The sequence below is a fragment of the Guillardia theta genome (assembly GCF_000315625.1).
Source record: "Guillardia theta CCMP2712 unplaced genomic scaffold GUITHscaffold_106, whole genome shotgun sequence".
In the NCBI taxonomy this organism is placed as follows: domain Eukaryota; class Cryptophyceae; order Pyrenomonadales; family Geminigeraceae; genus Guillardia; species Guillardia theta.
Genome location: NW_005434568.1, coordinates 218360 through 243411, shown reverse-complemented (window position 1 = coordinate 243411; position 25052 = coordinate 218360). Strand labels below are relative to the sequence as shown.

General features: G+C 48.5%; 7 protein-coding genes across 7 annotated transcripts; 6 read left to right on the top strand and 1 right to left on the bottom strand.

The window, feature by feature from the left end:
* Positions 1-1529: 1529 nt before the first annotated feature.
* On the top strand, positions 1530-1964 carry GUITHDRAFT_145617 (hypothetical protein; the record flags this gene model as incomplete). Its single annotated transcript, XM_005823588.1, has 1 exon — positions 1530-1964. One exon carries the CDS (start codon positions 1530-1532, stop codon positions 1962-1964), a length of 435 nt encoding a protein of 144 aa, XP_005823645.1.
* Positions 1965-4709: 2745 nt separating this feature from the next.
* Positions 4710-5660, top strand: GUITHDRAFT_145616 (hypothetical protein; the record flags this gene model as incomplete). The annotated part of the gene is made up of 3 exons (XM_005823587.1): positions 4710-5030; positions 5244-5351; positions 5430-5660. 3 exons carry the CDS (start codon positions 4710-4712, stop codon positions 5658-5660), a joined length of 660 nt encoding a protein of 219 aa, XP_005823644.1.
* Positions 5661-8083: 2423 nt separating this feature from the next.
* On the top strand, positions 8084-8860 carry GUITHDRAFT_145615 (hypothetical protein; the record flags this gene model as incomplete). Its single annotated transcript, XM_005823586.1, has 1 exon — positions 8084-8860. The coding sequence occupies one exon, from the start codon at positions 8084-8086 to the stop codon at positions 8858-8860; it is 777 nt and encodes a 258-aa protein (XP_005823643.1).
* A 2476-nt stretch (positions 8861-11336) lies between these two features.
* GUITHDRAFT_145614 (hypothetical protein) lies at positions 11337-12362 on the top strand (the record flags this gene model as incomplete). The annotated part of the gene is made up of 3 exons (XM_005823585.1): positions 11337-11657; positions 11871-11978; positions 12057-12362. 3 exons carry the CDS (start codon positions 11337-11339, stop codon positions 12360-12362), a joined length of 735 nt encoding a protein of 244 aa, XP_005823642.1.
* Positions 12363-13175: 813 nt separating this feature from the next.
* Positions 13176-14269, top strand: GUITHDRAFT_117204 (hypothetical protein; the record flags this gene model as incomplete). Its single annotated transcript, XM_005823584.1, has 2 exons — positions 13176-14116; positions 14173-14269. The coding sequence occupies 2 exons, from the start codon at positions 13176-13178 to the stop codon at positions 14267-14269; spliced, it is 1038 nt and encodes a 345-aa protein (XP_005823641.1).
* A 1563-nt stretch (positions 14270-15832) lies between these two features.
* GUITHDRAFT_145612 (hypothetical protein) lies at positions 15833-18087 on the top strand (the record flags this gene model as incomplete). The annotated part of the gene is made up of 14 exons (XM_005823583.1): positions 15833-15839; positions 15883-16001; positions 16051-16263; positions 16309-16406; positions 16454-16535; positions 16686-16763; positions 16805-16848; positions 16939-17102; positions 17144-17209; positions 17253-17421; positions 17467-17621; positions 17809-17877; positions 17922-17981; positions 18059-18087. 14 exons carry the CDS (start codon positions 15833-15835, stop codon positions 18085-18087), a joined length of 1353 nt encoding a protein of 450 aa, XP_005823640.1.
* A 2012-nt stretch (positions 18088-20099) lies between these two features.
* Positions 20100-21264, bottom strand: GUITHDRAFT_40001 (hypothetical protein; the record flags this gene model as incomplete). The annotated part of the gene is made up of 7 exons (XM_005823582.1): positions 20100-20429; positions 20481-20543; positions 20592-20672; positions 20730-20858; positions 20920-21021; positions 21069-21128; positions 21193-21264. Coding segments are annotated over 7 exons (837 nt in total), but the record flags the coding sequence as incomplete, so codon positions are not given.
* Positions 21265-25052: the final 3788 nt, after the last annotated feature.

Below are 25052 nucleotides of genomic sequence, written 5' to 3'. Positions count from 1 at the left end.
TTCATCGTTCCAACACATCCGCCTTGAAGAACGGATGAAGAATCCTTCACGAACCACTGGACTTGCTTGTTATCATTCGATAGTGCTGTGGATCATCGTGGTTTCAAGCAATCGAGCAGCTCACTGCTAAAATGCACTGTATTTCTTGCGAGCCTATCAGCCATCATCGTGAAGACATGTGTTCTTGAGCTCACTGGTGACTGTACGGCTTTTGAACAATCCAGTCACCGTCGGATGATGATTCCCTGTCGTCTTGTGTGTAATCTCCATCCATCTACTCCAACTCAGTTTCCCTGTCATGCATCGCAGATAGCTTAGGGTAGTTCACAACCCGGTTTTGATTGCAACGTATCCCTGTGATGGTGGTTTTCACTTGTATTATTGATGCTCTTCGCTCACCAAACGATTTTTCGTGAGATTCACGCACTGTACGAAGCACACCTCAAGGATCATCATCTCTACACCTCAGGAATTTCCCATGAGGATGTTCGGTGAACATCTGATGTCTGCACAGGCTGCCGCGGGCTCGCTGTTTGCGAGCCATGGTTCGGGCAGTACAGAGCGGTGCGACGTGCCCCGAACAAGGGGAGGCTCATGGCGTGTAGAGAGGTCGTTGTTTATAACTTGTTTATAAAATTGTACCATAAGAAGGCTCTACAAATTAGTTAGTAGACTACCCCATGATCTCCCTGTAACTTCTGGGGTGCAGCCCTGCTTCTCTGTTTATACTCAACCATTCCACAATACAGTCTAAAATATCTTATTGGAAAACAACATCAGAGTTATAAACCTGAAATTTGGACCCTATTTCAAATCCTCAAACACGCCACCCCCCAATCCACATAGAAAGCAGAACATACCCCTCACGGAAAAACATACAGCCCAAAGCAGAAAAAGCAAAATGTCAACGCCATGATACAACTTGATATTCAAGATTGCCGATACCGTACGGCAGGATACTCGCCAGTCAGCAGTCCGAGCGGATTCAAGTTCCCGGAGGTACGGTCATGAGTTTACTCCGGCGTCAGGCAGGATGCGGGGTTACCACGGGAGTCGCCAGGCAGCCGGCGGAGTTGCTAACTAGTAACCATCCAGGAGTCAAAGAAGCCTGTCGGGGCAGCTGTCGGGGCAGAAAGTTGGTCTGGGCCCGGTCAATGAGGGGATGTGGGATAAAGTTGCCCACCCCTATCTGCTCCCCGTTTTTGACCCACTCGTGCTGTATAGTTTTACTACTGGGTATCAGGTATTGGGATGTTTATATGTATTTGTATGTTGTCAGCTTTTTTATACAATATTTTTATTTCACCCTTTCACTTCTAGTCAAGATGACGGGTGGTCCCTTGTTTGTGAAACGGAACGGCTGGTTTTACACGGGTAGTATAGAGTGGAATATGACCGGTTCTTTTCATATCTTAAAATTAGTTGTAAAATTTACCCAAAAGATGAGAGTTCGGAAAAAGTGTACCCAATATCATTAGTTGCCCGCAGGTATCCTCTCTATCTCACCATCCTCTCTTGGTTTGTAGGTGATGGCGATGGAACAAACATCAGGCCTTGCCGAACAGGCAAGGCAGGAGCTTCTCACCAAGGGTGCGGAGAAGAAAGCGGCACGGGATTTGGTAGCGGTGAGGGAAGCAGAGCTTGATCAGGCTGAGCTGAGCGGGGATATAAGAAGGACAGCAGAGGCTAATATGAAGCTCTTGTCTGCCAAGCTTGCTGTTGCCAGGCTCGAAGGAGACGAAAAGAAGAGGGTGGAAGCACGTAAGCAGGTCTGGCAGGAAGAGTGTGACTTGGCCGGGATCAAAGGGGATAAGATGGGGGAAGCAACGGCTCTTGTGAAAGTGAGGAATGAAGGGGATAAGATGGGGGAAGCAACGGCTCTTGTGAAAGTGAGGAATGCAGAGCTTGAACTGGCCAGGCTCGAAGGAGAGACACGAAGAAAGCGGAGGCTCTTGTGGATGTGAGGAATACAGAGCTTGAACTGGCCAGGCTCGAAGGAGACGAGAAGAAGAAGGCGGAGGCTAATTATAGATGCACGGAGGCAAAGCTCGAATTGTCAGTTGCAACTGCGAAAGCGTCGCTGGCAAAGGCAGGACCGAATGATGTTGCTCGTTGCACCAGAGAATACAATATTGCATCTTATGCACTGATTTCGCATCGATCAGATGGAGGAGAAGAAAAGTTTCTTTCAGGTGAGTCTTTACGCCAGCCCGAATGCTTTGTTCTCATTTGATTGCTAGTTTTGAACAATATCGCCAAAAGCATCGATTTGAATGAGGTTTTGACACAGTTGAAGGAAATCATTCACGCCTCTCTTGACTTTGCATGGAATTCGGGATCCTCACGGGTGCGACCCAGCGAGAAATTCAGCAGCTTGAACCCGATAGACCGAATAGTTGAGAAGGCCAAACTTGATCAAGATCCTTACTTGTGCATGATTGAGGCTTGCTCTGGGTGTGGTAAGTCACTTAGCGCCGTTGATTTTTTTGTCCGGAATGCAGATGTAAGCATCTATTTTCTCTTCAATCCTTCGCAGAGGCTAGAGGCAGTGCAAGATATTTACAATCCAGTACAACAGATCACGCAACTGATGAACAAAGCGATGGAGTGCGATCTTTGTTTGTTGGCAAAGCGTCATGCCGGATCTCAGGGGACTGCTCCTTTGGATGTTTTGGAAATTGATTTCGCTACGGATGGAAGGAAATGGCATGTGCTGGGGGTCCTCGCCTTCCTGTGGGCCGAGGAGACTACCTGGGCTCCGGTATCTGTAAAAGACGCTCAGAATTGGAAAAGACGACGCTGGGTACTCGTGGATGAGGTGATTCCTCCTCAGCATGAAGAAACGTGCATATTCTCAGTGATTGCGAAGATTGTTCTGTTGAGGAGAATATTGATCAACTCAAGAATTAACTGCATCCTGTTGGGCACGAACACAATGGTCATGAATTTCGGCAAGGTCTCCCAAAGCTCTCAATACACTCGGGATAAGGTTCGAAGAATGTACTGCTTCACACATCGCTCGCTGCCTCCATATATCCTGCCCTCAGATGCTTCTGAAGAGGTCATGAATAGGATTTTCGGAGAGGCACAGGTACCCGAGTTACTGGACCACGTAAACCCATGGATTTGCTCCCTTTTCTTGGGCGAGCTTGGCCAAGTGTCAGAAGAAGCCAAACCACACATGCTTATACAAAGTGTCTCGGAAAGGCTGAGGCAGTTGATCGCTACGGCAAAACCAAGATTGAGACAAGAGTCTATCTACTGCATGTTTCAGATTGCTGCGCGTGAACCTCTTTCTCAGTTGCACATCTCCCAGGGGTTTGCTCTTTTGAATGTATGGGGCAATGATCCGCCACCCCGAAATAGTGAGCAGGCAACCGTTCTACTCGAACTTAAGGACGGGAAGCCTGCGCTGAAGGGTACTTTTCTTTCAGAGCTGACATCGAGGTTCACTTCTGCAGTTCTTGATCCAATCACGACAGTTGCTTGTGTGGGAGGGGGCAATCCTTTCTCTCATGCATCAGCACTTCAGGTCTTGCAGAAGATTCAGTTGGATCAGAGGATCGGGCAAGATTCTCTGAGCAGGGATGCGTGCAAGCGAGATGGGAATCTGCTAGAGTCGTTTGGGGCAGTAGTTATAATGATCAGCAGCTGGTCTCCCCCTCAGGATCTCTTGAAGAACTTCGCTTTTCATTGCGGTATGAAAGACGAGAGGAAAGTGGATGATATTCTTGCTTCTGTTGCAAACAAAGAAAGCTTCGTTGAGATGCTGACATCGTGCATGTGCAATCTGGTCCCTGTAAGGGAGAGCGAGATTGAGCATTCCCTTTCGGCAGTCTTGGGCTCCTACGCGCGTAACAAGGATAAGGAAGGCAGGGACGGTACTTTCGCTGGGCCAGCTTCCTTCCCAAGCATGTGGAGAGGAGGAGCAGAATTCAAGAATCGTTCGGCCAATTCTCTTGTGCAGAATACGTCGTCCAACTATATCACAGGTCTGCTTTCACATAACCTGGACGTCAACGTATTCATGGTTGCCGAGATGTCATTTAACATTGAAATTTTTATGAACTCGAGGTATGATGGCACCGAGTGGCTGGTGCTGCATCTTGAAAGGAAAGGTAAACAAACCTGGACCGCGTCTACGTTCCGCCGACCAACAAACAAGAGAAAGCAAGGCGAAGATTCTGTAGATGAAAGGATGGTGGAGAAGATCCTGCGCAAAAGGGTGCTCATGATTGTGGAGATTGGAAGTCAGACAATGCCATTCTATGGTCAACAGTGCAAGGTGGCAGATAGTGGTGCACTTGAGACGTGAGAATATTCGTGATGAACGTTTTAATTCTTGAATCGAATAATTCGGTGTTGGTTGCTCCACTCCTCCGAGCGATTCCTCCCACTTGACAACAATATCGTAGCTGAAATCCATACAGCCTCAGCGTCTCCAGCGCAATCTGTGCTCCGCCTCCTCTAGCTTCCCGCCCATAGCCTCCAGCTCGCTCCTCCTCATCTCGATGCAAGCAGCACGTCAACCTCCTTTGCTCAGGGAGCGGGAGTGAGTGAGCGCGACATCTGCATCCTCCTTGCATTCCTTCGCTCAGGTCAAGAGCCTTGTCCTTCAAGCCGACTTGCTCTTAACCATCGATCAGCGCCTGCAGGGTCGCTTCCTCTCCCTGCGTCCAACTGCCTCGACTGCTGAAGCAGCCACCTTGATGACCAAGCAGCATGTTTTCGCTTGGACGTTCATGGCCGAGCACCTTCATGTTGCAGGACTTCTCACGTCAACAGCAGCGCCTAATGACTTGGCAAGCATTGTTGCAGGGCTCTACCATCTCGAGCCGGCAAACTTTGCTGTTGGAAGCATCCTATTCTCTGGACTTTTCGAAGCCATCTGTGAGGGACGCCAGCACAGCTCGGAGGGCGTGCAGGAGGATCTTGTTGCAATCTTCTGCTATCTCATCTCTGTCTTGGAGTTTCCACGATGGAAAGCTGAATATCTTTCTGAGATGTCGCCAAAGAAGAAGCAAGGCAAGGTGTAACAGCTTTCCGCTGACAGTTAGTAACTCCTCTGACCGAACCTGCAAGTTCTCTTGCCACCTCTTCATCCCGAGATTGCGAGAATCTTCCAACAACGAGCTAGGAGAACAACATCCAGCGCAATTGACCATTGGAAAATGTTTGCCAAGCAGAACGAGGGGGAGTTGGGAGAAGATAACGTGCTGCCCATCTCTGGGTTGCGCTGGCAGGCAGAGGGAGAGCAGGCATTCCTTTTGGACCTTTCGTCAAATGTGATACTTCGCTCTCGTTTCGTTGCGATGGCTGGGAGAGGAGATTCTTTGGAGGATGTCGCAACGGTAAGCGAGCTCTGTTTCACCACTAGACGGGGGCTCTGTCTGGACTCGAGGTCAATGCCTGTCTTCGAGCTGAAACAGTCAATCAGCTCCTACGTCTATGACCTCTGGAAGGACCCTCAAGACGTGTCGAGGACAACCAGAGAAATAGGAAATCGGACAAGCCATGGTTTGAAGCACTTTGCTCTGAGCATGAAAGCGATTGTCGCAAGCCTGGACGGCCCTGAACTTCGGAACCACCTTCAGCTGGACCTGTGCTCGAAGTTCGGTGCAATCTTTTCAAACATGCAAACGCAGAGCAGCGATGACTGAATTCTATCTGCTCAAGCGGGAATAAACAGCAGTAACCAGCTACGTTTTACGCTACTAGTGACTGTAGTATACACCTCAACCAAGAAAATCCAGAGAGCGATACAACTTGATATTCAAGATTGCCGATACCGTACGGCAGGATTCTGACAGACGGGCCAACCCCTAGTGTGGGAATTAACTGGTACAAATATTTAGTTAAATACCCCCCCTCCTTTCCTCATCGCGCCTCCATGCAGAGCGTTCGGGGCACTATGGCGGGGGATTTAGGGGGTGCTGCATGCCATGGCAGGGTGTCACGAGAAAATTCAAATCAAATTTTTGGCGGGCAAAGCTATGTTGTCCCACACCATGGGCAGGCCGAGGCCTCCAGCGAAGAAAATATGCTCATCATGCCACAGACGACGAGAAATGACCAGCATTCGAAAGTGGCATGGTGTGTCTATGTGCACAACTTGTGTTGCAAGGTTGAAAAAAAACAAGGATTGCAATGATCTTGAGCAGATCCTGCTCTCTCAATGGGATGATGCCTTGGTTTTCAAGCTGTTGGATTTCTTGCAATGCCATGGCCATTGAACTTTATCTGTGGAGTGTGAAGACGAGAATCTTTTAGCTTCAGCGACCCATTACCTCAAGCGGAGTCTTCGTTCTGTATCCTTGTATGAAGTCCAGAACAAACTAAAGGTCCTCGGGGATGTCTATGGGCCTACATCAGAAGGATTTTCGAGATGTTTTCTCCAGCACTACACACAGGTTTTCGAACAACAAGCATCTGGCAAATCACATGGAGGCACAAAGGCCATTTATGAGCACTTGAATCGACTTCGTACACGTATTGGCAACATTCACAGGAAGAATCGAAACCTTCTTTCTCGCATGGAAGAATGGTCTACTGCTCACTTCGAGAATTTGAATTCATTGTAAACTACTATACACGATTACTTTGGAAGCCCAGATATGGCATAAAGCTTACAGTGATATCGCCAAGAAGAATCCTGCTTGGATGACTCAGATGGAAGTCGACGGGACCGCCGATCCACAATCGGTGGATATCATGCTGAAGATGTTCAGTGACAAGGCCATCAGTCTACTAAAGGCAGAAGGACATGAAGCGACAGCAAGAATGGCAGAGGCTATGTCTGGCCTGCACAAAGCATTCGATGAAAGAGGGCTGAAAGTTTCAGAGAGGATACGTCTCGTTCAAGAGGGTCGAAAATGGCTATTGGAAGGCATCGACTGGACCAGTGTCAGCCAAAAACATGTCAAGGGACTATCATCTGTAACATTTGAAGGCTTCATAGTTGCAATTGATACTCATCTGCAAGTACAACAGTATGTGAGGGATAAGAATCATACGCTGGGTGATAGAGACTATGACTTCAATTCACGAACTCTCTGCACGGATAGTGTAGAGAATCTGTGGTCCTTGATCGGCCATCTGAACAAGAAGGATTTTCTGAGAAAATTCAATCAGGCATGCATATAATTATCTAAAAAGGTGGATCCAAACCTGCCTTTTGTATACGAGCATTCGAAGAAGCGAATTGTCCTGAGCAAACCGCACGACCGTGAAGCTTTCAATGCACGGGATGGATCTGATAATGATGTGGAGCCACACAATAGTACGCAGAAGAACAATCGAAAGCGAGTACATGCTAAATCAGGGCAATGGGATGAAGGATTAACAGGAAATATGCAACGGTTCCGGGGATTGCGTAGCATTGCTGGCTGCAAGTAGAAAAAAAAGAGATACGTATTGTGGAAAACATTAAACACTGCTACGATGCCATTCAAATGATTGATACCATGATATAGATTTTACAATTTTCTGAAAGGCTATGGTGGTTTCACGATTGTCATCATTGCACAGGCTGAGTAAATCATCCTTAAACCTGGTCGCCGCCTTGCTGCCAATGCGATTTCCTGCAAACTAACCCACCCCCTCCTGAAAAGGTACCCCCAAAATATCATACAAAAATACCGGTACAAGACCCTTTTATTGGAGTTCCTCCCCCGTGGGCAGAAAGTTGGTCTGGGCCCGGTCAATGAGGGGATGTGGGATAAAGTTGCCCACCCCTATCTGCTCCCCGTTTTTGACCCACTCGTGCTGTATAGTTTTACTACTGGGTATCAGGTATTGGGATGTTTATATGTATTTGTATGTTGTCAGCTTTTTTATACAATATTTTTATTTCACCCTTTCACTTCTAGTCAAGATGACGGGTGGTCCCTTGTTTGTGAAACGGAACGGCTGGTTTTACACGGGTAGTATAGAGTGGAATATGACCGGTTCTTTTCATATCTTAAAATTAGTTGTAAAATTTACCCAAAAGATGAGAGTTCGGAAAAAGTGTACCCAATATCATTAGTTGCCCGCAGGTATCCTCTCTATCTCACCATCCTCTCTTGGTTTGTAGGTGATAGCGATGGAACAAACATCAGGCCTTGCCGAACAGGCAAGGCAGGAGCTTCTCACCAAGGGTGCGGAGAAGAAAGCAGCACGGGATTTGGTAGCGGTGAGGGAAGCAGAGCTTGATCAGGCTGAGCTGAGCGGGGATATAAGAAGGACAGCAGAGGCTAATATGAAGCTCTTGTCTGCCAAGCTTGCTGTTGCCAGGCTCGAAGGAGACGAAAAGAAGAGGGTGGAAGCACGTAAGCAGGTCTGGCAGGAAGAGTGTGACTTGGCCGGGATCAAAGGGGATAAGATGGGGGAAGCAACGGCTCTTGTGAAAGTGAGGAATGCAGAGCTTGAACTGGCCAGGCTCGAAGGAGACGAAAAGAAGAAAGCGGAGGCTCTTGTGGATGTGAGGAATGCAGAGCTTGAACTGGCCAGGCTCGAAGGAGACGAAAAGAAGAAAGCGGAGGCTCTTGTGGATGTGAGGAATGCAGAGCTTGAACTAGACACGAAGAAAGCGGAGGCTCTTGTGGATGTGAGGAATACAGAGCTTGAACTGGCCAGGCTCGAAGGAGACGAGAAGAAGAAGGCGGAGGCTAATTATAGATGCACGGAGGCAAAGCTCGAATTGTCAGTTGCAACTGCGAAAGCGTCGCTGGCAAAGGCAGGACCGAATGATGTTGCTCGTTGCACCAGAGAATACAATATTGCATCTTATGCACTGATTTCGCATCGATCAGATGGAGGAGAAGAAAAGTTTCTTTCAGGTGAGTCTTTACGCCAGCCCGAATGCTTTGTTCTCATTTGATTGCTAGTTTTGAACAATATCGCCAAAAGCATCGATTTGAATGAGGTTTTGACACAGTTGAAGGAAATCATTCACGCCTCTCTTGACTTTGCATGGAATTCGGGATCCTCACGGGTGCGACCCAGCGAGAAATTCAGCAGCTTGAACCCGATAGACCGAATAGTTGAGAAGGCCAAACTTGATCAAGATCCTTACTTGTGCATGATTGAGGCTTGCTCTGGGTGTGGTAAGTCACTTAGCGCCGTTGATTTTTTTGTCCGGAATGCAGATGTAAGCATCTATTTTCTCTTCAATCCTTCGCAGAGGCTAGAGGCAGTGCAAGATATTTACAATCCAGTACAACAGATCACGCAACTGATGAACAAAGCGATGGAGTGCGATCTTTGTTTGTTGGCAAAGCGTCATGCCGGATCTCAGGGGACTGCTCCTTTGGATGTTTTGGAAATTGATTTCGCTACGGATGGAAGGAAATGGCATGTGCTGGGGGTCCTCGCCTTCCTGTGGGCCGAGGAGACTACCTGGGCTCCGGTATCTGTAAAAGACGCTCAGAATTGGAAAAGACGACGCTGGGTACTCGTGGATGAGGTGATTCCTCCTCAGCATGAAGAAACGTGCATATTCTCAGTGATTGCGAAGATTGTTCTGTTGAGGAGAATATTGATCAACTCAAGAATTAACTGCATCCTGTTGGGCACGAACACAATGGTCATGAATTTCGGCAAGGTCTCCCAAAGCTCTCAATACACTCGGGATAAGGTTCGAAGAATGTACTGCTTCACACATCGCTCGCTGCCTCCATATATCCTGCCCTCAGATGCTTCTGAAGAGGTCATGAATAGGATTTTCGGAGAGGCACAGGTACCCGAGTTACTGGACCACGTAAACCCATGGATTTGCTCCCTTTTCTTGGGCGAGCTTGGCCAAGTGTCAGAAGAAGCCAAACCACACATGCTTATACAAAGTGTCTCGGAAAGGCTGAGGCAGTTGATCGCTACGGCAAAACCAAGATTGAGACAAGAGTCTATCTACTGCATGTTTCAGATTGCTGCGCGTGAACCTCTTTCTCAGTTGCACATCTCCCAGGGGTTTGCTCTTTTGAATGTATGGGGCAATGATCCGCCACCCCGAAATAGTGAGCAGGCAACCGTTCTACTCGAACTTAAGGACGGGAAGCCTGCGCTGAAGGGTACTTTTCTTTCAGAGCTGACATCGAGGTTCACTTCTGCAGTTCTTGATCCAATCACGACAGTTGCTTGTGTGGGAGGGGGCAATCCTTTCTCTCATGCATCAGCACTTCAGGTCTTGCAGAAGATTCAGTTGGATCAGAGGATCGGGCAAGATTCTCTGAGCAGGGATGCGTGCAAGCGAGATGGGAATCTGCTAGAGTCGTTTGGGGCAGTAGTTATAATGATCAGCAGCTGGTCTCCCCCTCAGGATCTCTTGAAGAACTTCGCTTTTCATTGCGGTATGAAAGACGAGAGGAAAGTGGATGATATTCTTGCTTCTGTTGCAAACAAAGAAAGCTTCGTTGAGATGCTGACATCGTGCATGTGCAATCTGGTCCCTGTAAGGGAGAGCGAGATTGAGCATTCCCTTTCGGCAGTCTTGGGCTCCTACGCGCGTAACAAGGATAAGGAAGGCAGGGACGGTACTTTCGCTGGGCCAGCTTCCTTCCCAAGCATGTGGAGAGGAGGAGCAGAATTCAAGAATCGTTCGGCCAATTCTCTTGTGCAGAATACGTCGTCCAACTATATCACAGGTCTGCTTTCACATAACCTGGACGTCAACGTATTCATGGTTGCCGAGATGTCATTTAACATTGAAATTTTTATGAACTCGAGGTATGATGGCACCGAGTGGCTGGTGCTGCATCTTGAAAGGAAAGGTAAACAAACCTGGACCGCGTCTACGTTCCGCCGACCAACAAACAAGAGAAAGCAAGGCGAAGATTCTGTAGATGAAAGGATGGTGGAGAAGATCCTGCGCAAAAGGGTGCTCATGATTGTGGAGATTGGAAGTCAGACAATGCCATTCTATGGTCAACAGTGCAAGGTGGCAGATAGTGGTGCACTTGAGACGTGAGAATATTCGTGATGAACGTTTTAATTCTTGAATCGAATAATTCGGTGTTGGTTGCTCCACTCCTCCGAGCGATTCCTCCCATTTGACAACAATATCGTAGCTGAAATCCATACAGCCTCAGCGTCTCCAGCGCAATCTGTGCTCCGCCTCCTCTAGCTTCCCGCCCATAGCCTCCAGCTCGCTCCTCCTCATCTCGATGCAAGCAGCACGTCAACCTCCTTTGCTCAGGGAGCGGGAGTGAGTGAGCGCGACATCTGCATCCTCCTTGCATTCCTTCGCTCAGGTCAAGAGCCTTGTCCTTCAAGCCGACTTGCTCTTAACCATCGATCAGCGCCTGCAGGGTCGCTTCCTCTCCCTGCGTCCAACTGCCTCGACTGCTGAAGCAGCCACCTTGATGACCAAGCAGCATGTTTTCGCTTGGACGTTCATGGCCGAGCACCTTCATGTTGCAGGACTTCTCACGTCAACAGCAGCGCCTAATGACTTGGCAAGCATTGTTGCAGGGCTCTACCATCTCGAGCCGGCAAACTTTGCTGTTGGAAGCATCCTATTCTCTGGACTTTTCGAAGCCATCTGTGAGGGACGCCAGCACAGCTCGGAGGGCGTGCAGGAGGATCTTGTTGCAATCTTCTGCTATCTCATCTCTGTCTTGGAGTTTCCACGATGGAAAGCTGAATATCTTTCTGAGATGTCGCCAAAGAAGAAGCAAGGCAAGGTGTAACAGCTTTCCGCTGACAGTTAGTAACTCCTCTGACCGAACCTGCAAGTTCTCTTGCCACCTCTTCATCCCGAGATTGCGAGAATCTTCCAACAACGAGCTAGGAGAACAACATCCAGCGCAATTGACCATTGGAAAATGTTTGCCAAGCAGAACGAGGGGGAGTTGGGAGAAGATAACGTGCTGCCCATCTCTGGGTTGCGCTGGCAGGCAGAGGGAGAGCAGGCATTCCTTTTGGACCTTTCGTCAAATGTGATACTTCGCTCTCGTTTCGTTGCGATGGCTGGGAGAGGAGATTCTTTGGAGGATGTCGCAACGGTAAGCGAGCTCTGTTTCACCACTAGACGGGGGCTCTGTCTGGACTCGAGGTCAATGCCTGTCTTCGAGCTGAAACAGTCAATCAGCTCCTACGTCTATGACCTCTGGAAGGACCCTCAAGACGTGTCGAGGACAACCAGAGAAATAGGAAATCGGACAAGCCATGGTTTGAAGCACTTTGCTCTGAGCATGAAAGCGATTGTCGCAAGCCTGGAGCGCAGAAAGCGTTACAAAACTTATCAGCAAGCAGCGCAGGTGACTCCACTCGTACCAGCCTTCCCCAGCGGGCAAGTGCAGTCGGCCCTGAACCACCTTCAGCTGGACCTCTGCTCGAAGTTCGGTGCAATCGTTTCAAACAAGCACACGGAGAGCAGCGATGACTGAAGTCTATCTACGCAAGCAGGAATATACAGCAGTAACCAGCCATGTAGTAGACACCTCAACCAAGCAAATCCCATGATATAAGAGAGCGATACGGAGACTAACACCTTGTTAGATAAGAATGCTAACACCATGCATGTTCGATCCGACACACCATGTGCTGGCCCCGGGCTTGTAGGGCCTCCACGCCGTCCGCGCCATTCCTTCCGATCAAGCGGCTTCCATCTCAGGCTTCTTCCGAGTGTTGCGGCGGTGCCCTCCTCGCAACTGCACTTCTCAGATGTGCATCCAACCTCCACAGCCATGCAAGGGCCTGAACTGTCCTACTGTTAGGATAACGCGGCTTCGTGACAGCTCTTCACCCTCTCGCCGCGGCGACTCGAGTCTCCGGGCCGTCAGTATAATCAGATTTAAACCAGATTTGACGGGGAGGACCGGCTGGCAAGCTCGCGGCCCTGCATGTACTGGCATGATCCCCAATCGGCGATGGCGAATATGGGCCCTTTGAAGTCCGACCTGAGAGTCATTCCGAAGTTCTCGAGCCACGTGACTCATCATCCGAGTCAGTGAGTCAGTGAGTCTTGAACTTCGGATGTCGGACGGTCAACTTGCCAGGCACTGAGTGCAGTGCCAGTGCATCTTCCCAGTCACATGTAACCGACATGAGTTAGGATGTAACCGTCATGTTGGAAGGATTTTTTTGAACAAGGTTATGCTAAGAACGTCGCTGCGGGGGAAGTGAAAGCAGGAAGAGAAGAGAAGAGATAGGAAACAGGACAAACACGAGCTCAAAACAAGGTGCGAGAAACGATTTTGATGCCAAAAAAATCAAAGGAAGCTGCCCCCGATATTGAGCATGGGGTCAGAACGAGGGGGAAAGCAACAAGAATCACCCGGCAAACAAAGGTAGATGAAGCTTATGACAAGAGCCAAAGCTCCTCCAACAGCGATGATTCTGCACCATTGGACGACATGCCTCCACGGCCTTCTAGACTTGACAACAAGCGGTCCAGTCGCGATGCAAAGGACACGAAGGCACGGGCAAAGAGTCACGCGATTCAAGGTAACCGAGATGCAGAGAAACTGCAAGTGGACTTTTCTTCGACAAAGAGCTCAATGCTATTACCGCTCGCTCTTTTGTTAGTCATTGGCTTCCTAGGCTACTACTTCCATTCCCATCTCAACGATGATGGACATTCAGGAGGTTCGAAGAGAATGTCTCGGCACATGTCCAGTGGCTTGGATGACAGGAAGAAGAGCCGAGCTAACTTGCAGGCGATGCTGGAGAAGGTGTTTCCGGGTCATCAAGCAGTCGCAAAAGCAATCATGACTGAAGTTCTGGATCGAAATGTCCGAAAGATGCAGTCAAATGTTGTGGAGAAAGCACTTGTGCTGCATTTCGCTGGCAACCCAGCAGAATACAGCAAGATGGAGAGTGTTGTCATTGACTTCGTGCTTGGACATCCTTATCCAGCTGTTCTGCATCTAGGAAGAAACTTGACTGACTGGGATGACGTTCGGGAAGCGGTCTTCAAGCACTTGCTTCAGCATCCCAGGTGTGTTGTCGTCTTGCACGAAGCGGATCGCGCTCCTTTCGAGAGCCTCTACAACCTCGAGGACGCGTTTGAGAATTCCGAATTTGAATTCGCAGGAGAAAGAGTTGATTGCAGACATGCGATCTTCGTACTGCAGACCAGTTTTGTCAAGAATCTCAAGGATACAGTTTGCAGCGGAGAAGAATGCACATCAGAAAACAGGTAACTTACTATGCTTGCTTGCTTTCCATCTCTGTTTCTCTTATTCGTTCTATCAGGAATGCAATGGTGCACAATGTCAAGATGGCATCTCAAAGCTTCTGGACAAGACAAGCCTTTGTCGCACGCATTCGAGATATCGTGCCGTTTGTGTAAGGTAGCTGGATACAATTGAGTTGGCAGCAACAGCAGCAGCAGCAGCAATTGAGTTTCTCAGAGCTGAGTGAGTTATTCAGCATGATACATGCTCGCTTCTCAACGACACCTAGTCTATCTAGAGTAGTTAGCACGTGTGGGAATATGCCTGGGCCTCAGATAGGTTGGAAGTCTACCTGTGACCTAGTCTCTCCTTCGAGTTCGATGCTCCTCTTGACTCTGCCTCCGACTAATAGGTTACTCCTCCAAACTTGGCTCAGGCTGCCTCACAATCACAACGCATCCCCCGATGATGATGATCCAACAAATCGCTCCTTGTGCACACCCCACCTTTGTTCGACGTTTCATTCAGACCTACACCCTATACCCTTCTTCTGTTGCTTCTTGTCTAGTTAAACCATTGGCTCATTAAGGCCAGGCACCTCCTCTGCCGTCGCTCTCACCAGGCTTCCTATCATCTCGTCTACGTCCACCAGCTGCAGGTGATCGCTCTCGCCTGCCTGGTTAGAACCAGCTCCGGGCCATGGCAAATAAGAGGCAAGACAACTGAGGTTTACCAAATGTACACAATTAGCAAGAAATCACGAGAGAGTAAAGATGATAAACTGTATCATCATCCCCCATCCAGTCACTGTCACTACCACTCCACTTCCTTGTGCTTTTTCAACATTTCCATTGCCTTCATGACCATCATAAGCCTCACCAACGATCCCACCACATCAACCGTATTTAGAATGTCATTATCATGATGATGATGATCATCATCATGATGATCATCATCATCATCATCATCATCACAACGACCATAATCATCACCATCACCATCACCATCACCATTACTATAACTACCATCATTTTCCGATCATCAGTACCATCTAATCAACTCTATCGTCATCTCTTTCCTTCTACTCTTCCTTCTCTTCCTCCTCTTGGTCACTATCATTTTCATCTCCATCGCCTGCGTGATTGAAGTTGCAGTCCACATTAAATGTTTTGCTCTTCCTGTGATGATATCTTCTTTGTCATCATCATATTCTCAGTCTTCGCCATCTCCATATGTGTCATCATGTTAGTGTCATGTTATCATGTTAGTAACAGATCAATGCTCACTAGGCTTGCTTGTCGCATTTCTCAGTAATTCTTCGCCTGCTGTTTGTCAAAGTTTGACTAGTTATTTGGGGTACGGGCATGGAGGGGTTTGTTTTACCATGAAAATGATGGTGGGGGTGACCGATTGAGCGAGGAAACACAAGAACCACTCACAAGGCGTAGTAGGACAGAAAATGGCTTGCGAGGGGAAGGAGGAAGGAAGTTGAGGAGGTTGAGGAGGTTGATGGAAAGACGGAGGAAGCGAGAGTCAAGGAGGTCGAGAGTGACTGCTGATGAATTGATTTCAACCCTTGAATGGTTGCATTCTACTTGCTTGGGTATTGAGGATTCAGGAAAAGGCTTCAGTGATAAGCTTGGGGATAACATAAGACTGACGCAACTTCTGTTACGAAGGCACTTCTTGCTGGCATAAGTCTGATCGAGTTGACCAGATTGAGCGCATAAATCGTTTACATGACTGGTAAGCGCCTCGCACTCGTATTGGGCTGATGGCCTTGCTCCAGCACAAGCTACCCAACTTCCCCCCCTTGACGAGCGGCTCGTCGTGAGCCTCAACGTTGGCGGCGTCAAATTTGACACGACAGCTGCGACACTGCTGAAGGGAGCAAGACAAGGGTCGCAGGTGAGTGAGCTAGTGAGACTTGGCGAGGAGTTGCTCTGAACTCTCTCAGGTTCTGCTTCAAGTCTGCAAAACTCTCCATGCACAGCAGGCGCAGCAGCAATTCAGTGTGCATGTCCTGCATGGCAGTATTTCCTTGGATAGAAATGGAGCAGGTGCAAGGAGAGGAAGGTGCGACGTGATTGACATCAAGATAGTTTACACGCATGTTCTCGACTTTCTCAGAGACGGCACCTTGTATCATGTCCCCCAGTGCCATCGACAAGTGCAGCCCCCTTGCAGTCTCGAGCGCGTGTGACTTGCATGTCAGGCGCTCATCGCAGAGGCAAAGTACTTGGGGCTCAAGCAGCTTGAAGAAAAGGTCGGGGAGCAGCCGCAGGAACGCGACCTACTAGTTGCCCTCACCCAGTCAGATGAGTGAACCTGGTCTGCCTGCTGACTAAGCAGACTACCAGGCTTGAGGTTAACGTGTCGCAGTCTTTCTCTGGCATGTCAGATAAGTTGAGAGAAATGGAGGGCAAAGTCCAGTCTCTCGAGGTGAGTTGCTCCACCGCTTCTTGTCTAACAGCTCGCAAGTCGAAACTCTCAGACGTACACGTCAAAGTCGAGAACAGCAAGTTTGGATCCGGGGCGGACCTGTCCAGGAAGCCTCCCGTCCCTCTGTCTTGATCTTGTCTGACAATGAAGCTCAGGCTTGACTTCATTCGGATTCTCGCTAAAGGCAGCGCCTCCGGAATGCGCCTTGCTGGGTTGAAATTGCCCAAGGTGAGAGACGGAGCCTCTGAACGCTTCCTGACAGCACGCAGACTGACCTGCACAATCTTGACCTCAAGGGCATTCGATTCGATCGGTGAAGAGCCTCTCCTTCCCGTCGAGCACCACACTGCTGACTTCAAACTTTTCCCTTCTCTTCTCCTCTCCCCACACTAACATCACTCAGCTGTAACCTCTCATCCGCTTGCTTCCGAAAGGCGGAGCTCGACGGCTGCTCATTCCAAGTGAAGCCTTTGGCTCTCGATCCTCAGAGCTCACGAGATGACCAGGGAGCAAACTTGGCTGGAGCTGACTTCTCCTCTGCTTCAATCTCCGGCACAAATTTCACAGGTGACCTCTTGACTTTGACCTCTCTGGCTGACAAGGAGCAGGTGCCGAGCTGGATGCATGTACGAATTTCGAGGGGGTGAAGTGGGAGACGGACTTGTGTTTCACCGGTCAAAACAAGTGAGCGACAAAAAACCGTTGACGTGGGAGTAGGAAAGATCGTCAGCGTCCAACTCCCTCCAGTCGATGGAGAATTCTTCTTCCTGGTACAAGGAGCGCAAGCCGAGGACACGGAGTCATACAAGGGAGGGCGCGGAGCGATCCTGTCGGGGAGGCTCCAGCTGAAAGGATCGTCGCTCCTACACATTCTTGTAGGTGGAAAGTAAGTCTCTTCACTGAGCGAATAATGTCACATGTGCATGGTCAGGTCCAAGTTGAACGGCCGAGCGTCTGGGGGTGGAGGAGGCTCGTTCGTAGTGCTCGGCGATGATCTGCTGTTTGCCGCTGGGGGTGGAGGAGGGGCAGGTGAGCAAGGGGATGGCACGGACGCAAGTTTAACGGAGGACGGAGACCGTGGAGGAGGTAAGAGAAAGAGAGCAGAGAGAAGTCAAGAATGAGAGCCACGAAGAGCGAGGATGACGTTGGTAGTGAGTGATGCTGCCAGGAATCTCTGGTGGATCAGGAGGACGGGAAGGAGGAGGAGGAGGAAGCGGTTACTACGTTTCTGGTAACCGGCCAGTCGCCATTCTCGGATTTGACTTGCAAGCAGGAGGGGCAGGATGGATCGAAGACTCAGCGGAAGGCGCCAGGAGCTTCAAGAACGGAGGCCAGGGAGGAGGTTACGTCTCTCTTTAGACCTCGTTACCATGATTGCGTTGGTAGGTGACACAGGGGGTTTTGGAGGAGGCGGAGCCTGCGCGGGATATGGCGGGAGTGGAGGAGGTGGATACAGTGGAGGGGGTGGAGGCTATCGCAGTTCTGCGGGAGGAGGCGGAGGAGGAAGCTATATACATCCCAAGGTAGATCAGGCATCGCGAAGTCTCGGTAAGATTTCAACCTCCTCGTCTTGCCATGATAACGCAGTCGCAGGCAACTCAGGCCATGGGCACATCACGATTAAGCTGCTGAGAACCATCAATGGGGAAAAGGCGCAAGACAAGTGACGATCGTAGGATGTCCTTAAGTTTATCGACAAAAGCCAAGCAACACCTGACGACTTTACCCCCTGCCTCTTCCCCCGCATTTTCGCTGTTTTCCCTCGCAGCATCACTTTGAACTCTCGTCTCCTGATTCTTTCGCAGATTTCTTCTGCAACAGACCATCACAACTCATACAACGTGATTGCGATGTGTTACCTCAGCATCTTCCGCCTTGTCATCCTTCTTGCCATCCTCCGTCACTTCATCCTGGTCAGTCTTGCGACGTTTGTCCTCAGAGGTTTCCCCATCCTCCTAGCAGGCAGTCAATTCTTCACATACCGCCATTTGACAATTCACCGGCTCATCCGCATTCGCTTTTCGTTTCCGGTCCTGATCCTTAGCGTCTTGCTGCTCCACATTCGCCTTGTCTTCTTGCAACTCCTGCATCTAGTATTACATTCATTCATATCTCGACATCAATCAGTCACCTCAGCCTTTGCGCTTTCGGCTTTCTTGTCAACTTCTTCAGCCCGTCTAATGAGCAGTTAAGACCAGTCTGGGTGGCACGCAAAACATTCACATACCGGTCTCTGACTGATGGGTGGTCTTGAGCACCTTCCGAGCTGTGTGTCAACGATTGCTCTGCCGGCTTTCCCTCATCAGATGATGAAACGTCCTTCCCCTTTTCTTGAGTCTCTGGATCTGATGTTTCAACGGCCATTTCTTTCTCGCCCTGCTTTTCCTTGAGCATCTTTTCATCCGATTCCCCAAGTTTGTCCTCCTCCTTTCCCTCTTCGGCCGTATGTCCATTTACGGACGAACTTTCTTTGGAGTCATCTTCAGATGATTTGTTTGAAGTTGACAGAGGTTGTTTATCTTCTGAAACTGGCTTGCTTGATTCAACAGATGATTTTTGTTCATCTGTTTCCGCAGCGGCTTTTTCAGGTTCAGAACTGCTTGATTTGGAGATTCCAGCTTTCTCGGCAACAGCAGATTCTTCAAGCTCCCCCTTCGAGTCCACACCTGCATTTGGTTTCTGGTTTGGAATATCTGTGGAAGGCTCCTTGTGATTCTCCACTCCTTCACTGGCAACTTTTGAGACATCCATTTTGTCATCCTTGTCTGTCTTGTTAGACGATTGTTTCTCCGAATCATCTTTTGACTTCGAAACTGCCTCAGACTCTGATTGCTGCTTTTGCTCGTCAGGAGAGGTACTTGTGTTTTGCTTTTGAGCGTCCTCATTCTTGGGCCCGCTGTCCTTATCTGTGTCATTTACAGTTGTGCTCTTGTCCTCACTTTCTTGGCCGTTGGCTGAGTCTTTTGCCTTCTGGTCTGTTGCAGATGTGACTTTTTTTGAATCATCTATCTTTTTGTCCTGTTCTTTGCTTTTATCTGTCTGGTTCGTATCGATTTTGGAACCTTCAGCTGAAGGTTGATCATCAATATCCATTTTGTTCGGAGTCGAGCTGTTGCGAGCAGGGATATTGAAAACATTTGATGATATCGAAGATGTCGACACATTGCTGGTGTTCAATATTGAAGAAGCCCCGCCCACCAACGATAGTGAATTCTTTGACGCCGCATTGTTTAAATTCAACAGATTCAGTGGCTCAGCTGCCATTTTACGAGCAACTTCAGCTACCTCGTTGGATTTGTTACCCGTCAAGGCATTGACAACCCCTGAAGTAGTTTGGAACCTCGAAAGATCGAGCTGCCCTGTAAGAGATGACATAGCAGCCGCTGCACTAACTGCTGTTGCTGGATTCGTCTCTATCGATTTTGTATGCGCTGCGACTGCCTGAGATGCGACGCCTGCTAGTGAAGGCAATGCATTCTCCAATGCTTTGATTGGCACCGGTTCAAGAACAGCAGGGAGAGATTGCATGTCTTCCAATTTGATTTGGGACGTATCTGCCAGCTGAAGCCGATGCAATCTTTCCCGAATATAAGGACTATCCTGGTCAAGCTCCAAAGCATGCTGATATGCATCCTTGGCATCTGGAGGTTGTTTGCATGACTCGTACAGAGTCCCAAGATTGTACCACACTGCACTCATATATGGGTTGAAGCGGATCGCTTTGCTGTATGCATCCAAAGCCTCTTTGTACTGTCCAATTTTGAAGTAGAGGATGCCAATACTGCACCATAGAGTTGGATTCCTTTCGTCACGATACACGGCTTGTTGATACGCAAAGTGCGCTTTGTTATAATCCCTTATGCCCACTTGGCACCTTCCAAGAATATACCAGCTCTATAATCCACTGTATAAGCTTGCAGACTTCTAAGGTATCAGCACAAATACCTGAGCATCGTTGGGATCTAGCTCTGTTGCTTTTGTCAAAAGCGTGATGGCAGTTTGTACACTCTAGCAGAAAGTTACACAGACTCTACATTTGAACTGGAGAGAAATCACCTGGAAGGGGGAATCTAACAATCGGAGCCAAGCAACATGCTGAAGAAGTTTGGGATGGTTCGCGTTGTCATTCATTCCGTTCTAATCAGTGTGCCATCACAATGTACACCTGTACGAAATGTTATCACAACAAGATACCTGGTATGCTTCCATGGCTTTGTCATATTGCTGTTGCAGCTCATAAATGTGTCCTATTTGCAGCCAAACATCTGCTGCTGTGCGCGGAGCAGGTGGACATGTGACGATGCAGGAAAAGCACTCCAGCGACTGAATGAAACCATCAATTATCAACCAGACTGTAAGAATTGAGACGGGACAGGATAGGTACCTGAGGATACTTTTGTGTTTGCTTGTAGATAGTGCCAAGACGAAAAAGAATCTCTGTCTTCTTGTCTGAGTTGGGATCCATTTTGAGCACTCCAGTGAAAGCCTGATGTAGATGTCACATGATTCTCTTCAAACCAGTAAAACCTTCACCTCTTCGGCATGCTCATATGATCCGCATCTTTCATATAGCATTCCAATACCATACCACACCTGTGACAAACTCTCACCGTTGAAAATCAAAATTGAAGTGATGGAAAACACAAGTATTTCGAACCTGTGAGTCCTTTGGATTGGGCAAATGAAACAAAGCGTGTTGGTATGATGTGTAAGCATTCTGGAGGTCATCACTGAAAAACAATTAAACAGGGCATAATGATGGCATTCGAGAAATGCCTGAGCAGATAGGTGTAAGCGAGCATGGCCCAAAACTCTCCATTGACAGGATCAGCTTTCACAGCTCGCTTGAAACAACATCACCAAGCCTTATTTTCGATTCAGAATGTTACCTGTAAATATTCTATTGCTTTGGCCCAATTTTCTTTCTTCCTGTAAACCTTTAGGGCATATTTAGTGCCTTTTACGAAACCATAGTCTTTCATTTCGAACCTGTGCTACGGCTGTGAGAGCTTGCAGATTGTAAGGATTATGTCTCAGTGCGCACTCAAATGCTGTTATGGCTTTATCATTTTCTTCCATCAAATCAGAAACCAAGCCTGAAGTCAAGACATGAAATTAGTGGTGAAACGTGAGTGTAAAAACATCGAACCAATCCTCAGCCAAACTGCCTCGTTGGATGCATTCAAACGGTTAGAAATATTGCCTATGATGGATTGGTCCTAATAAATGTCAAACAGGTCAAGAAAGCGAGTGTTAGTCTTGTTATGAAACCTGTTGCTGGTTCTGTTGGCCAGAAGCTGGAGATTGTGTTGTCGACTGCCCTTGTGCCTGGGCATGAGCTTGAGCCTGGGCATGTGCTTGAGCCTGGGCATGAGCATGTGCTTGAGCCTGAGCATGTGCTTGAGCCTGAGCATGTGCTTGCGCCTGAGCTTGCGCCTGAGCCTGCTTCACTGCTTGTTGCGCTACTTGAGCTTGCTGCGCGGCATGAAGCTTAGGCGGCATTGCCCCTTGTCTACTTCACTCGTATTTGCACTGCAATGGCGCAAAGATAATCAGTGGCCTATAAAGTTTCCACAGGAAAAATTCACAGACACGGGGAACATGAGGATTGCGCAGTTACGAACTCGCATCAGAGGCTGTAAAGGGCTTCTTGCAAGACCCCAGCATTCTATCTTTGATGCCAGCTTCACAAGCTGGAATACAAGATGGTATAAATAAACTCGAAATTCTAACATCCTACCAAGTCTCCGAGGTCCAATGGTTCAATATCAAATTGCAACTTGAGTTTGAATCTTAGACTCTGTGCACACTAAATCAAGGATACTCTACTTCACAACAACATGTCGCTGCTGGGATCAGATCTTTGTTACATGAAAGGAAAGAGTGAAGGGGGGGCAGAGTTGGTGTCAATTATTCAACTGTGAACAACATCCCACAAGTGGAGGGGCGAGTTCCAGGTGTATCGGGTTAGATGTAAAGCTATGTGATAGGAAGTGGCTGGCAAGCAGCGGAGGCCACAACAATGTAAATGTGCGAATTCAAGAGGAGAAACTGGAAGCAGAAGGTAAGAAATCGTGTACATGTAGGGGGCGTCAAGGATAGAAGGAGCTTTTCATGTCGCCGCGGCCATGGTTTGTGGCGGCGCGGTGGGCGGGAGTGTCGAGTGGTCCCAGTAGCATTTCCGGCGGGGTATCTCCTCTTGAATCTGGACAGTTGGTATGGGACCATAGCCTTAACTAAAGGAAAACTCTCGTATTTATTTGAAATATCAGGACCAAGTTTTTCCATGAGGTATGCATTTGAGCACAAAATGTTTGTTTATTCATGTAAAATTCAGTTATCATAATATTTGTATATATTATGAAGGGGTAAGGGTAGTCCATTAAAATCTCAGATGAAAATCTAGAGACCCAATCGGCAATCTATAGTTTCTGCTCCCGTTGCTTCGTTGGGTTTGCTTGCCAACGATGAACGTGTAGATCACCCTTCCACCCCACACACGAGTCAAGCTTTTGCCACCCCAAAAAATTAAAATACCACCTACCCCAACACCATCGAATTTGTATGTGCGGGTAGTGGACCCACCCATTAGAGAATTACACCCTCCCCCTGTTGATACCACCTGCTCTCGGAATAAACATTTTGTGTGTGATGCACCCGTTCTCATTTCACCCCACCCTAATCACAGCAAGCATATATTTTTTGTACCCTACTCTATTGTAGCTGACGCATTAGTTTTCCTACTCAGTTAAAACCGCCCCACCAATGACCACCACCCCAACTTTGAGCTTGGATCCGGGGAGGTCTCACCGATAAATTACTGGCAGATGACCCCACCTCGTATACGCCCCTATATACCCCACCCATCAAATTGAAGAAAACTACCCCTAGTATCTGGAGTCATCATGTTACCCCACCCACCAGAATCCTATATGTACTGGCCCCCAACAACCCATCCATTCTCACCCCACGATTTGAGGTTCAGGGGGTAGGACCCCCTCAACCCTACTTTTCAATCTCTTTACTACCACTTGCTTGCCTCCCTTTTATTCACCACCCACCCTTGAAGCCCCACCAGACAAGTACAGCCTACCACCCACCATCATTCGTCAATTGGACCGGCAACAACCCATCAAACCTTCTGAGTCTGTACCCCACCCCCACACATTATTACTATTATATGTGAATGCACTACCTCTACTCATCAGCATTCAGAAGAAAAAAAACAGATCCTAGAGATCTTGATACTGGTGGGCCCCTACCCTCCTCCTTGACCTGCTGCTGACGCAACACAACCCACCATATTACAACGCACCACCCCACCCGTACAGCGATCGATTTGAACAGACACCCACCCCATGCAGCCGGAGGTCGTAGGGATCAACTTTTGTACAGAGGTTTCAATCTTAAAATTGGTTTTAAAGTATGGTGCCACCCCTAGCCGCCCCCAGGATTTTAAAGGGTTCAAGACCAGTTACACAGCACTGACATGCGCCCCAAACAGTTATATATTTTTAATATTTCGGACAATTATTATACATCAACCGGAGATGGTATCATCATACATCATTTTTAATGTTTCAATGTATAGAAATTTTAGATAAGTAAGTTTTTAATTTCACTTTCCAGAGAAAAAAAATAGAACTTTTCTTTCAGATTTTATACAATAAAAATAATAATAGTCGAAATGAAAAGTACCCTACCGTAACGTACGAGCCCACCCACCCCTTTTTCTTTGCCAGGCCTTTTAGGTCCCTCGTTGCATAGTAGCATTCTTCGCTCAACCTACCCCACACCTCAGCCCTACCGACCCACTTTCCAAGAAAATTAACCAAGGACCCCACCCTGATGAACCCCACATAAACAACAGTATTAAAACTTAATAAAGATTGAGACCACCTACCGTACCCCGTTCCCCTTTCGCTCAGTTTTTCCTTTGCAGCTCGATACAGGCCTATCGTGTACCCCCACCCTCTGTATCGACGGGTGGGGGTCCATATAGTGGAGTCCTGAGAAGTTCCACGAGGCGCGCCCCTTCCACTCAAGGGCTGCAGTACCCCACCCCACTCAATCTTTCGGCATTTCATCAAACATCCTCAACAACTCCGAGTGCCCTGCCACTTCATTTCGAAACGCCCGGGCCCCGGCAGGGCCCGGGCCCGGGCCGCTCGCCGCGGGCAAAGCTTGCTGAGCAAAGAGTAGGAACCAGAGTATCAAAGGAGAAGGGAGATGATGCAGAAACATGCTTGCGTCAGACGACAGCCTGACATGTTGCGAGCCGACAAGAGCACGCTTGTCATGAGAAGCAAGGGAGAGGAGAGAGGATGAAGATGGAGGGCGGCTGTCATGGGAAGCAAAGGAGAGGGGAGGGGAGGTAGATGGAGGGCGGATAGGATGTACTATTGGGGGGGGGGGGGGGGGGGGGGGGGGGATCTTATCATTTCTTCCGCCCACGTTCTACTCCGTCCGTGACCACTTATTGACCCCTGTCATGTCCTTGAGAATACAAAAGTTAAC